Source organism: Tauraco erythrolophus, chromosome 2 (assembly GCF_009769465.1).
Source record: "Tauraco erythrolophus isolate bTauEry1 chromosome 2, bTauEry1.pri, whole genome shotgun sequence".
Lineage (NCBI taxonomy): Eukaryota > Metazoa > Chordata > Aves > Musophagiformes > Musophagidae > Tauraco > Tauraco erythrolophus.
Window position 1 is genome coordinate 90,106,610 of NC_141466.1, and position 14,596 is coordinate 90,121,205.

At 41.2% G+C, this 14,596-nt stretch overlaps 1 protein-coding gene across 1 annotated transcript in view; it reads right to left on the reverse strand.

The window, feature by feature from the left end:
• Positions 1 to 9,288: 9,288 nt before the first annotated feature.
• Positions 9,289 to 14,596, reverse strand: part of RGS7 (regulator of G protein signaling 7) — a 259,195-nt gene continuing 253,887 nt past the window's right edge. Inside the window, exon 16 of the mRNA XM_086627782.1 lies at positions 9,289 to 9,450. Coding sequence (XP_086483908.1) covers positions 9,289 to 9,450 — 162 coding nt within the window. The remainder of the gene's footprint in view (positions 9,451 to 14,596) is intronic.

Genomic DNA, 14,596 nt, shown 5'->3' on the forward strand with positions numbered 1-14,596 from the left:
AAGAGAGTGGTCAAACACTGCAACAGGCTTCCTAGAGAGGTGGTCGATACCCCAAGCCTGTCAGTGTTTGAGAGACATTTGGACAATGCCCTTGACAGCATGCTTTAACTTCTGCTCAGCACTGAAGAGGTCAGGCAGTTGGACTAGATGATCATTGTAGGTCCCTTCCAACTGAAACATTCTAGTCTAGTCTAGTCTATTCACTAAGCTAAGCAAAACAGCACATAAAGGACATTTGGACTTTCTTACAGGGATTTTAGCAGTTTCATGTATACACAGAATTGTCACATTTACAAAAACAACAGCGTAATAACTCTATATGTGTATGCTCACCATTGAAACTTCACTGTGCTTTTCAAAATAGACATCTGTATGCAGTGGGTTTTTCGGAAGCCAGAACTTTATCTTATTGCCAGCTGCCATTTAAGGCAATAGTAAAACTCTCTTAGTTGGAAGCAGAACTAGGGCAATGCTGAGCACACCTGGGAATACCACCTGTGCTGTGAAAACAGTGTAAGTGGTAATTCACCACACCCCAAGAGGAAACATTTTGTGATTTCCCCATGTATTATAGCATGTAGTTAGTTGAGCAGAGGATGGGAGTTTACTCACATGAACAAGTGCAGAAGGCATGCTAACAGGGTGAAAGAGAAAGAGGGAAGATGGACTGTCGATAAACTCTTTCAAGGACGTCAGCACTGTCAGATATTAATGATCTACCTTAGATGCCTAAAGATAGAACTTTGTGTACCTGCACAGTCACAGTGCGAGGGCTCTCTCCACAGTTTAGACTCCTTATTTACTCATCTGAATTGGATGCTGGAAGACAAAGAATGTAACCAGTCTTTTACAAATCCAACTTCAGTTCTCCACAAACTGGAAATTCCATATGCCGTGAAACCTTGGAGTGAACCCTAGTTACAAATCAGTGCAACATATTAAAATAAACAGGGCTCTTTCACTCCATCTAGAGCCAGATAGATTTGGTTTTCTGTTTAATAGACTCATTTAAGAAAAAAAAACATATCGGAAATGGATGTGTTGCCATCGCCAAGACTAGTTCAATCTACAGTTTTGGCTTTACTCCATCTAGTGGCAACTGGGCAGAAGTTCTCCTCCCTCCTTCCACGCAGAAGCAACAACGCGTGAGCAATGGCTAAAAGTTCGTGTTGGATGTGCTTGGCATTGTTTGGGCATGTTTGTAGTCAATGAAGCGCAAAAGAAGTCGATGAGTGGGCTAAGATGTGTTCGCCACAGACGTATCATAGTGCCCGTTACACCACACCACCCTTCGTATGGGAGCCCGGCATGGGAACTGTTAGAGAGAAGGCAGGAGGAGAAAGCGCCCAACAGGAATGGAAGCAAGGGTCTGCTGAACGTGTGTAAAACAAGGAGTGTTATGTTAGAAAGGTTTGAGTGAAATGCATTTGTAGCTTCTGCTAAAGATGCCTTAGGCACAGAAATCTAACAGGGAAGAGACAAATTCATTCATAGTCAAATGTGTCCCAGAGTCCTCAGTCAAAGACCCTGAATCAAACCTTGTTTTCCTGGTGTGCTGGAAGCAGATTAGCTCTGTACAAAGTCTTCCAGGTATTCATGCAGCAGTCCTTGCTTTAAATTACTTTTTCTTTGATGCTTTACCTGAGCTTGCAACCCTTGAGTTTCCATGGGAGTTTCCAAATAGGAAAGAAATTACAAGAAGGTAAAGCACAGCACTGGCTGCATCCAGGTCTGTGCTCAGAGCACAGGATCCTCTCCGGGCAGGTCAGTTCTCAAATTAACTTTCTGTAATACAGGGTTAGATTTTGTATTGGCTTTAGATACACTAAAAGATCTGTGCAAAATATATGCAAATCCAACACAAACGCAACACCTGAATTTTAGGAATTTTCAAATACCATTGGGATCTGTAAGCGGTAATTAAATCTTAAAAATTGATTATATATGTGTGTGCATGCACACACACAGATACACACATATATACACACTATGTATATTACTATCCATACATATATACATTATGTAGCTGTTTCTTAGAGATCTTAGCAAAGGATCTGGGCCTTGATGTGCTGTATTTTGTATAATGGACAATTAAAAAGCAATCCTCTGAGATTTTGGATGAAGGCAGATACAGGAATTCATCTTATATGACCCCTCTGTCAATCAGAGTAAGAAAAAAACTAAATATAGTGACAGAAGTTCTATGAAGCATCACTGAATCATGCCTGTTTTCATTCAAATCATATAGCAATTAGTAAATGATGATCTGGTTTGAAGAAAGAACATGTTGTTTTTGTACACTGTGTTTTGTGTACTGTTTGGGCTAAATTAAGACAAATAACCAAGACGATATTTTGCTTTGATATCAGTAAATATTGGCATCAAAAAACCATTGCCCCATTATTTTTAATGGGAAGAATTCAGTACAAACCTTTTTTTCATCAAGTTAAGGAGGTGATGTCATATGGTAAAGGCTGGATATTCAAAATAAATCACTAACAAGTCATTTTGGCCGAGCACTATGTGTATCAGATATGCAACTGGACATGTCTGGAAGAAAATGCATTATTGTCACAAGACTTGGGATTCAGATCCTGATGAGTTTGTATATCTTGCAAACAGTTACACAAGTAACCAGACATTTCCTGCACAACTCAACATTTTTCAGGGAATGTCCTAGACTTTATAGCAAATAACCTTGGATTAGACACTTAAACTCTGATTCAGCACCCACTGCTGTGTGTTCCTCTCTCTTCGTGTGCAGCCTCGCACGACACACGCTTGTCAAATGCGCGTCGTAAAATCCATTGCGACATCCAAAACGAGCCAGTGACTGAACGTTGTGCATTAGTGTGTTCCGGAGCTGCGTTCCCGGAGACACGGCAGCAGCTAACAATTACAGACCTTCTCCTGGACTTCCCTCAGTCTCTGATCCTGAGCATCCCAATTGATTTAGAGCCCAGGGAGCTGGGACCCCCATCACCCAGAGGCAGCTCCAGTCCATCATGCTCGTCCCCTCCATCGCAGACGCCTGCCCTGCATGGGGATCACTCCGGCTCCGCGTTCATGGCCCCTGGCAGCACGGGGCAGATATTGGTTTGTCTGCTGCTGGGCTTCAGTCTAACAGAGCAGGTCATAGATGTATAGGTGTCTGACTATAGATGTCTGGCTCCGAAGCAGATATCCTGAAGGATGAGTTAAGCTCCCCATGGGGAGCGTGTGGGATATTTAAGTGCCTCATAGGCAGCGTGTGATACCAAAAGGTTCTGTGGGTAATCACAAAAGCTCCTGCTAATTTGATCTGTCGTAAATCCTACTAGGTTTTATCAGCAGGAGGTATCTAAAAATAAGCTCACTACTCTTTCTCACAAATCACCTGTGATTTTTTTCCCTGATTTTACTACCTAGCCGTACAAATTGACAGAAAACAGAGTATCAGTGGACAAATTAGACCTTTTCCTGATGACAACATAGCAGAGCTCTCTCCAGAAGAGGAGCTATGCCAGTATAAGTTTGGCTTATGTGAGGCTCAGTTTTTGCAGTAGGGTTACTGTGTACCTACCCTGCAGAAAATGAGAGCAGATGTGTAGTGTCTGTGTGGAAATAGGAGCCTTCCTTTCTAATCAACCCTGCAGTGATACCTCAGGCATGGATTAGACTCCAGGCAGGGAATTTCTCATGCTGTAAAGTCTAGAGGTGGGTGAATATTTTCACAATCAAAGTGAGGCTGGGGAAAAAAAAAAACAATAAAAAAAAAAGCTGGCGTATCTCCAGGAAGCTCTGTTTTTCATTTCACCTGAACTGTTTAGATTTTTTACAACTGAAAGTTGCTTCTTTCCATCTGTGAAGCATTTGCTTCTTGGAAAAGATGCACAAAGCCAAGACATGAAAGACATTTGAAATAAATAAATAAACTAATGCATTCTTTAGAGAATCCATGCTGTTTCCCTACTGCTCCCCATTTTCTTATGAAGACCTCTCCACAGATGGAGGGCAGCCGTGGTCTCCTCAGCAGCAACGAGGGATGGAAAATAATTCCAGTAAGTAAATTACAGTAGCTCGTATATCTGCAGTCTTAATAAGTTCTGTTTCTAAAGCACAGGCCACAAACTAGTTTAGTGAAGGGAGGGCATCTTTCATACATATCCACTCATAAATGTTACAATTTCCAAAGAATAGTTCACCTAATATGATTAGCTGTGGATATGACTGCCTAATACAAACATTTTGGGCAGGAATGATATGGAGGATGTAAAGTGAGGCTGCAGCACTCACGTCAGGGACCATTCAGGTCTGTGCTCCTGCTGACACTAAGGTGGCTAAAAACTGACTATTTTATGTGGCTCAGTGGAGACAGAGATACAACAACACATTTCTCTTGTCTCTCTACAACGTCCCAGAGTTTGTGAGTACCCAGTAACAAGAATAAAATTGCAGTGGTGGCTTATAGTCAGCTTCAGACCTGCCTCCCCTGCTCTATGTCTACTAGCAGCATCCCTCTTTGAAAGGCATCACACAAAAACTTAACCCAGAGACATTTCTGAACTGAAACTCTGCCAGGTAATAGAGGAATTTTCCACTGCCCTTTGATCTGAAATGATCGCAGTAAAGCAGAGAGAGGGATCTGCAAGCAAGGACAGCGGCGAGGGCAGATACTCGCTCGGAAGGGACTGGAGCCCTTCCATTGACCTCGGCTGAACGCTGCTGGCTCATGCTGGCTGCAAGCCTTACCCTAAATTTTTCTCCCTGGAAAGGAGTTACCAAGTGTCCTTCCACATGCTCCTGGTAGTGACAAAGATCAGTTGGTGACAGCTGTCAAATTCTCTCTGCCCAGAAGCAGGGATCTGTGTGGGCTAAGGGTTCTGCTGGATTTGGATTCAGAACGCGAATGTTGCACTAGCAAGCAATAGAAAAAGTTCTTGGGCTGTCCTCTCTTAAAGTGCTTAATTATTCAATGGGTCTAAAGTCATTAATTATGTAATGAGACTTTCCTTAATTGTTGCTTAGCAGCTCTGAAATAGTGGAAGGAGTTATTTCAGGAAATTGTACGTTGTTCTACTAATTGTTGGGTACGTTGATTTGCAGCTAGATGGTGGCGCCGGTCTCCATGGTCCACCAAACTGGGGACTACATTTCCTTCATGATTTGTATTGCTGGAGCTACAGTTGGGTTATATTTGAAGAATGTGGGAGAGAAGCCAGGTCCGGTAAGGACCTGAGGAATCCACTTGTTATTCAGTTTGCAAGCTTGGCTGATTATGAAGAGCGCACAGAATATCTGTGCCCTCCTCTGTAACTACTCTGGAAAACAGAAAGCATTGGATCTGATCTCCTTTTGAAGCTCATACACTGCTGTTAAAACAGACTTTACAAAGAGTAAATCTCTTGTTCTAAAATCTTTTCCTCAGCTCACAGGAATTTTGGATGCACAAACTATCAAGCTTGGAGAAAAAAAAAGAAAAGAGAAAAACCATAAAGGCCATGTATTTGATCCCAGGCCCGGCGAGGTGGTACGCTGTAGCTGCAATTGCAAACCTCAGTTCTATCACTCTGCAACAGTCAGAGCTATCAGGCTCTCCTTAATGTGTTACACAAAAGGGCTGCAGCACACCAAGCCTGGAACACATCAGTTTACAGATCCCAAGAGGGTCCTGTGGAGTCTATTACTTTGATGAAGTGGTATTTAAAATTGCATTACCCAGCAGTCATTTAACCCTCCAGATGTTGCCCCTGTGGAGTGTTTAATACGACGTGAAGTGCTGGTAGGCTAGGCCATAACCTCATGTCATCTTTGCAGCAGGTCACATCAGGTCTTACTATCTTCTACTAAATCAATACAGGAGACTCGACACAACAATTTTCCTCCTCTGCTGTGCTTTTTTCCCCATAGTGAGTAGAAAAAAGCAGAAGGGAAAACAAAACAAAACAAAACAAAACAAAAACACCAAAAAAACCCAACTCACAGTCCAAAAGAATAGGAGAAAGGAAGGAGATCTAAAAGCAAATAAACTCGAAGAAACTTTTGTTCAGCTAGGTTCTATTTTTCCCGGTTTGCTGGAAGAGCCTGGCTAAAGCAGCCTGGTGCTGCCATCTGCTGTTCCTCCTGCTTTTGGCGTTGCCCACCTCTGAACACATCAGCAAGGAGCAACTAAAAAGAAATCCACATCATGAATATATAAACACTAATTCTAAAGGGAAATAGGCAAAGAGCCTATAACAAAAAAATCCCACTTAACCTATAATTTCTGATAACATTTCTGAATCTTTGTACAACACATTAATAGTAATTCCTATGGTCACCAATGATGAGGCATGTTTGTGAATTCAGTTATTTTTCTCTCCTTAAGATCAAGTCAACTTTTAGAAACATTTAGTCAGAAATCTCAAATGGCTTACAGGTCAACGACCTGATGCTCCACAGTGTTTTTCATGGTTTAGATATTTTAGATATTCAGATAGAGAGCTGGCTTCCAAAGTCCATTAAAAACAACGGACAGACTTGCTTTGATTAGCGTAGGGCATTCTTTAGCTCAGCTCTTTCCTCAGGGAGGAAACTTTCTGTCTGAAGGCTGGACATTCTCTGAAGACTATCTGGGGCTGCAGACTAGGGCATCAGCAGCTTTTAAGAACATCAAACAAATCCCTGCCTTCACCAGAAGGAATTCAGTTGGCAAATGACTCACTCCATCACCCACCGATGTGCTGCCTGGTACCTGGCTGGGCTGTGCCTCTGCCAGCAGCTGTGTTAAAACACAGTATTGCCAAGTTTTCTGGTTTGCAGGGAGAGATGTAAATGAGAAGCGCCCTTGCTTTGTTTAATTTTAGTGCAAACAAACTTGAACTTTTATAAACTAAGGGCATTGTCATCCAGGATGATGTTGAAAAACAAAAACATTTTACCATTATTACAGAAAACTCTATTTTTCCACCTCCTTTTATTTTTGTGTGAAAACCTATTTTCGCCTCTCAGCCAAATCTTCACCAAAGATTTCAACAGAGCCAAGATTCCAGCCCTTGTTGGCCAGTGTCAGCACAAATGTGATGGCTGTTACTACGGTTACATCTACGGAGAAATGGTGCTTAGAGAAAATAACAGTTTATTGGCCTCTCTTTTAGTGAAGTTTTTGAGAGTCAAGTATCAAGGGTGTAGACATGTATTGAACTCACTGTGCCAGCACAAATCATCTCCTGACACATGACTGCAGCCACAGAAATCAATGTCAGCATTGCTCTATCAAATTTGAAAGGATTGACCACTTCCTCTTGCTGTTTGAAAACCCTGTGTAGGAATCTACAGCAGACACTACAGCACATGACAGCTCACAAATGGATGTCTGTCACACCAAACTCTTGACAAATGTGTTTTCCATCATCTGGTTTCACCTTCTGCTATTCTAATAAAGTCTTATGGAGGGAAATGTTTGTCTTGTAAGTACTTGTAGCATCTCCCTGCCTGATACTAATAGCAGCAGTAAAGTAGCACTTAGTGGCACTAGAGGTCCTTTACTGGAATCAACAAAGCTGGAGCTTGGAATCTTAACCAGAGTTGTGCTGTAATTTCCAGCTCTGAGGAATGCTCCTTCTCACCTTTGCAGGTCAATCTCCTCCTCCACTCACCTCTTCCGAAAATGTAAGGCTTCCAGAGTCCTTTGGCAGCAAGAAGCACGGGCATCTTGACATCCTTTCAGGATGAAGGAGTTAGATTCAAAAGAAGTATTTTGTGTGTGTATGTGTGTGTGCTTAAGTGAAAAGACTTAAGCAAGCTAAATGAGCAGACCCATGCCGACAGAGTGGCTGACGCTGTGCTACAGGCTGGTTGATGCCAGCGAGACTGAAAGGGCTCCTGTCCTGGGAACTGCCCAGTGCTGATGGGCAACAACCAGTCCAGTTTTAAGACTGAAAATGTGCTTCCAAAGACTCAGTAGACCCAGACCCAAGCTTAGAAACACTACTAATACACTCTCACTTCATTTTAGTCCCTTCCCTCTCCTCAGTTCTCTCCTGTTCTTCTTATCGAGCACAAATGTCAACAGTCAACTTAGGCATTGGTGCGATGCAAAACGTAAAGTGAATTGGCAATAATATAACTCTGAAATGCAGATGTGTGAAGACATATTTAAAGATGGAAAACTTCTTTGATATAGTTGAGTTGCAACTGGTACATGAGTGCATGGGAAAGAGATATTTTCGACGCATCTTACCAGACTTGCAGTCCTGGAGCCAGCTGTGCTGGCAACAGGACAGAAAATGTCGGCCTGGGGCTGGAGGTTGTGTTCAAGTCTCTCAGGACCAGCCAGAAAAGAAAAATCACCATTATTGTGATGGTGTAGACGAATTCCTGTTATTTGCTTGGTAGCATTCATGTGTCCTTGATCAGAACTTTGGGGGGAAGAAAAAGAGTATGCGTAGGGAGCAGGCAGTTGCAGGGTGTATGGCAACTGCAGGCCAAATAAGTGTTCGTCTTTTCAGGCCAGGCATACTCCAATAGTCAAAGAAACCAGAAACAGGTGATCTGACCTTTTAAAATCAATAGCATCAGTGTCTCCATGTCTTCCTGGGGACAAACAGTATTTATAAAACCAGATTTTGCTGCATCATATTGCCTGGTTCAGTTTATCTTTTGGTATCTAGATCTTATTTAAATATTGTGTGTGTATCTCCATTAATATCTCAATTAAACAGAATTCAGTCATTAGTTTACCAAATTTTGATCTCACCTGACTTGACAATTCCCATTCTAAGACCTGTATTTTTGGTATAATTCTTGTCAAAGTATCATTTTCTGAACATAGAAGCTTCAAAAGGTTTAAACTGCTATTGCCACTGTCCTGTGTGCAATAGAAGATATGCATTTTTACTGCAGAGGCAAGTGACTTGTTTCATGCTTCTCAGAGATTATCTTTATTAAGCATTTGGACAGATATGCATCCATTTATGATATAAATAATCTATGGCTTCTTAGTTTGCAAATGCTGGTCGAAAGTTCATGAGAGCAGGCTTTTCTGTGAACTTTCTCTATTTGTAAGTTCAGTCACTGCAATAAATCCTGAGTCTATTGCCTGCTTAGCAGCATTTTGCGCTGTACTCCAAAGGCTAAAACAGGGAAGCTGGGAGCTCTACATCTGAATATTTCAAAATCTCTGAATAGCTTGACTGGAGTTTGATTTTCTTCTTAAATAATGCGAGTTGTTCTGAAGAGAATGCATAATCACAATGATCTGACAGGCAAATCCTTGGTGGCTAACGCAAAGCTCCGCTACTGCTAATAGAGGTTTCATTTGAGCAAAGCTTATTGCAGCATTTTGTAGTCACTAGAAAAAAAGTGTTCTTTGTGCGTGCTGTAGTTCAGAGCTGTGAGGTCTTTGTGAATGGTTACTCTCAAAGCGCTACAGAAGTTCCCCGGTTCAAGGTGGCTCCTGGCTCCTCGGAAAAATGAATGTGAGGTTCCGGCCTGGGAGGAGAGAAATAAGTGAAAAAGGAGCATCCTTGGGCTAGGCACGACAGGTCTGCCTAGTGCCGCTCTGCAGCGGGGACCAGTCAGTGCTAAGCTGGTTTGGGAGAAGGAAGAAAGGTGAGAGCTGACCCCAGTAAACACAACGAGCATCCACGAATCCAAACTCTCAATCACAGCCAAAGCTCCTCCAGCTCTATTTGTCAGAGCAAAAGGATTTTCAGATTACAAAACCAGGAGTCGCCATGTGGTCACCTAACCGCACAATTTAGGGCACAGAATATTCTTGAATTCAATCCAATTTAAACTTGAGTACATCTTTTAGATTAAAGAAACCAACAACATCTATTCTCGATTTAAAAATTACTAATGGTAGAAAAGCCACAATAACCTATCACGATCCACGCCAGTAGCGGAGTGTTTCCGTGGTGGAATATGAAGCCTTTTCCTCCTGCGCATTTGTCCAGCTCCGGCCATCAGATCTTTTTATATCTTTATTTGCTAGATTGGAAGAGGGTTAGTCCTGAAGTAAATACTTACGGTTTGTAACCAGTCATTCTTTAACCTTTTCTTGACACTCTTAAAAGACTGCATACCTACAACTTCTACCAGAAGGTGCTTTGTAGTCCTTTGGTTGCTCTCAGAGCTGTTGCTCGCACCCTTTCTGGTTTTCAGGCAGTCTTTAGGAGTGCCTGAAGCAAACACCATGCTTCAGAGCTCAACACACATATAGAGGAAACATGGCCTCCCTGCCGAAAATGCATATTCCCAGGAGTCACAGGAGTTTTCAACCAGTTTTACTCCTGGAGTTCACATCCAGCTGATACCTCAAACATGACTGGGCATGTCCCATTTAAACTCACTGCTCCTGGGTGGAGGGTGCTCCCAACAGCACAGGCAGTCTGAACACCTGGTTCCTCTGCACCTGACTTCACTTTGCTTGCTTGATAAATGACCATTGCTCAGTCATTTGCCGTCAAATGACTGAGCACTTCAGACTTTTTCTTCTAGAGTTCCTTTAATCCTCACTATATACAATAATCCTAATTTTTTTAACATCTGCCAATGTTTTAAGTGATGATTTTGTTCTCCTACTGGGCCTTAAATACTATTTCTATTACTAACAGTAAAATTAGTACCATATTTTGCAGGACACCATCAGAAATGAAGCTGCTCACTGCTGAACTGTTCAACTGCAGAAATGTTAGCTAGTATCATCATTATTCTGTGTAGTTTCATTTCCTTTAAGTCACACATTATTCACTCTAAGATATTAGAGTTACTGTGCTGAATTTTCAGCTCAGAGAGATCTCTCTGAAGTAATGTAAGGAAGGTTGGCAAGCAGAAGTCATTTTCTCTGTTTCTATCATGCTTTTCAGGTGAGAGTGCCAAAGCTATTTATTAATTAATTGGCACTATGAACTAATTGAAATAATATATTCTGCACATACTAATTGAAATTACATATTATACATAAGTGAAATGAAAACCACAACAAAAATAAACAACACTTTTGCAAGAATTTAGTGACAGACTGATACCTGAAAAGGAAACTGAACTTTCCAAAACTTGTTTTAGAAAGCAGGTATTCTTTATTGCAGTGCTGGGTGCACGGAGGAATGGAAACAACTCTCTAGTGGCCTGCTTAATTCATAAAGGCAAATTCAATCTCTTTCTTTCTGAAATTGGTTCATACTCAATCTTGGCTCTACATGTCAACTCCACCTGTTTTCCCTCTTTCAAATGCTGAGCATCTTTTGGTACATTTGATAAGTCTCTATTAAACAATTCCCATCACAGCGCCAAAAAGACACATGTATTGCGTAGAAAAAAAAAATCTCATAGCTCTTCTTCCACACAGACTTCTGCAAAAATAACCAGCTATAAATGAGCAGGGATGCATATTTTCCATGATTCATGCTGCAGAACCCACCATAGATCGTGGGACTGTTGTACAGAATCTGAGCTTTCACAGAAAAACACGTTATGGGGCGGTCTGATGGTGAGGAAAACCTTCCCAAACAGGAACTGAACATGAATCAAATTGGGATGACTCAGATTGTTTTTGTGATTCTGCAGAGAGACAATCTGAGATAATAGCTGGGTTGCGTGAACTATTGCTATAATTTATTACAATAACAATTCAAAATACAATGGCTTATATTAATATTACTATTGCGAGCTGGGTTTTTATTTTCACTATGTATATCAAGGACACTAACACACATATTTCTAGCCCCTCCATGTGAATAAATACATAAAAAAATATTTATAAAAGTCCTCTGTATGCTTTGTAGGCAATATGCAAAGTTTCATCCTAATAAACATAGCAACATCCCTTTTGTAGGCTCAGTGAGATACATTTTGATAAGAAGACAGTACTGTCACAGCAGGACTGAGTTATGGAGGTAAGTAGCCACCCTCAGGACACCGAGGAATTTACAATACAATTGTTACATGTTGACGCTTGAAGCTTATGACAGAACACTTCCTTTCCAGGTGGTGAAAAAAAGAACGACTGGGAAAAATAAGCTTGAGCCTTTGCTTAAACATATACATTAGATTTGTGCTGCTTTTGATACAAAGAAAGAAAGAAACCCAGGCTATTCTGTTTCACAAAATAGAACTACTGCCCTGGTGTTGTAGTGAGTGTAGCGTTAGTGTAGGCAGTAAAAAGTGTCAGTATAGCTAAAGCACATCTCTGCTGTTTGTGTGTTGTACAGGCAGGTTAAATAAATGGTTTTAATTTAACCAACCAGATCCCATGACTCAAGGTGAGAAAAATTCTTCTTTAGCGCTGTACTCCATCCTTTGCCAGAAAGCTGTTCCCAATCAAAACTATATTTATCCATTATTTACCAGTTTAGTCAACTGAGGACAAGTTGTTCTGAAAATATTTGTTTAAATCAGCCAGCCAGGCAGCAAGAAGAATATGCAGAGGAAAGAAAAATCACAACAGAAACACGTCTAAAATTTCACGGAAAAGCTTTCTATTGACTTCAGGATATGGCCAAGATCTGCAATAAACAGATGAGAATGATGGCTATTAAAATAAGGGAAAGAGATTAGAGACTAAAGAAATAAGAAGCAGAGACAGGAAAGTAATGGGAACTTGGGAAGTTCCCATTAAAAAGGGCAAAATGGAGGTCCAGCTGCAAACAAGCAATGGAAGGGAATGAAAACTGAGAAAGTAAAGTAAAAGATGTGTGACCATCGATTTTAATAGATAGAGATGTCAAGCATTAGCCTTGTCTGCAGATTTGCCTGAATGGGTGCTGGAGCCACAGGTTGCGTTCAGTGTGGCCGGCATATTGAAATAGCTGGAATATTCGGAGATATTATTCATGTCTGAAGCTTTGGGAAGATCACATCTGTGTTGTAGAAATGGGAAATACTTATCTTTTATTTTTAAATTAAGATCAGTTCGGAAATGATTGGGGAATTTTTGTTACAAAATTATATTTAGAGTCCTCCCCCTGAGAGAATATTTTAATTTGTAATTTTTACCCTGACAAAATGATTTTAGTTGAGCACAATGAGCGCAGTGGGTATGTATCAGTAATGGCCATGAAAGGATAAACATCGCACAGCAAGCCTTACAGGATTTAGGGAGGACAGAGTCTAAGTTTAACCACAAAGAAATCCAAACACATTAAGAAATATGTCTGAAATGAAGTGACTAGCAAATCCTCCAAAAATCAGCCTTTGCGGGGAGAGTAAATGTGGAAGGCATATTGTTGTCTTAATCCCTAACAGACTGACACATCTTTTTAAGAACAAACTGTAATTCTTTCTAAACTACAAAGCCTTGAAGCTTTGCACAAGCACAGATTTAACAGGCAGGGAAAAGATCCTTTAGCTACTTTCCTCTTGCCCCAGCCAGTCCACCCTGTGCCACTCCCTTGCCTGTTTTTTAAACAAAACCATCCAAATACGTAGATAGTAGAGAGATAGATGGATGGATGGATGACCAATAGATGGGTAAATAGTAGATAGAGGTTGGTTGGATATTTCTCCAACAGTTTTCTGGTTTGTGATGCAGTAGCTTTATTTTCCTTATCACATCTCCCCATTGATGATTCGTCCTCCTTGAGTCAGCTTCCAGTGCAATGAATGGTTTCCATTTTTAATTTACCACACGTAGGCAATTATAACTTTCCCTATGGATGCGGGCAAAGAGCTTGCGGTCTTGACAAACACGTTATACATGATGGAAGCATGTGCTGTTGATGCTTCATCCAGTAGAAGAACACAGGCCTCCAAACCTTTTCATGGTTTACAACATAAGACAACCTTGTTATCCCAGTCTTACAGACATGGATCAGGACAGAGATGACTCATCACAATAAATACTTATTATACGGCTCAGATCTAATTTTTCATGGCCACCACTTTCCTGCAGCACATTCAGGTACCAGTGTCCCTGTGAGCTGCAGCATCCTCCTCACTTTTGGGTGTTTGCCCGTGTCGTGGTGTGTCTCCTCCAAGGCCTTCACACTGCCACCAATGCCCTTCTCAGGCTCAGGCCCCTCCACGCACACAAGGATCACAGTCTGATTTTCCAGGTGAGCAATGTATTGATCTTTTCCTCTCTCTGTATGTACAAAGAGATTCTTTGAATAAAACCAAGGAATAGTCTTGCCAGAAGTTCTCCAGATTCTTGGGGATTGAGATACAGAGAGCCTAGCTGACAAAAACTGCCTTTGATGATGGACAAACTCTCACAAAGTTGTTCCTTTTCCTAGTGTGGAACTGAATTTGCTGGCATGCTACACTGCTACCTCCCAAGCAACAAAAGACCCATATAGGATTGCACAAAAAGTCACGTAAAGCCTTATGACCAAAAGCAAAGAGTAGTCAGTAGCAATCTCCCAAATAGTTACAAAGCATCAGCCTGTAGGAATCACAGCAACATTCAAAATTCCAGCAGCTCCCTGGGCCTGATCAGATCTGCCTTTCTCCATTAGCAGCTGAGCCAGGTTTTGAGCCAGCAATGTTTCCACACAAATTAGTAGTAGTAATAGCAGTAGTATTAGAAATAATAACAATAACAATAATAATAATAGTAATAACACCTGCCTCTACTCATCACTGCTCCACATGGAAGGCTTTGTAAAAGAGTTTTCCAGTGGAGCAGCGTCAGTTG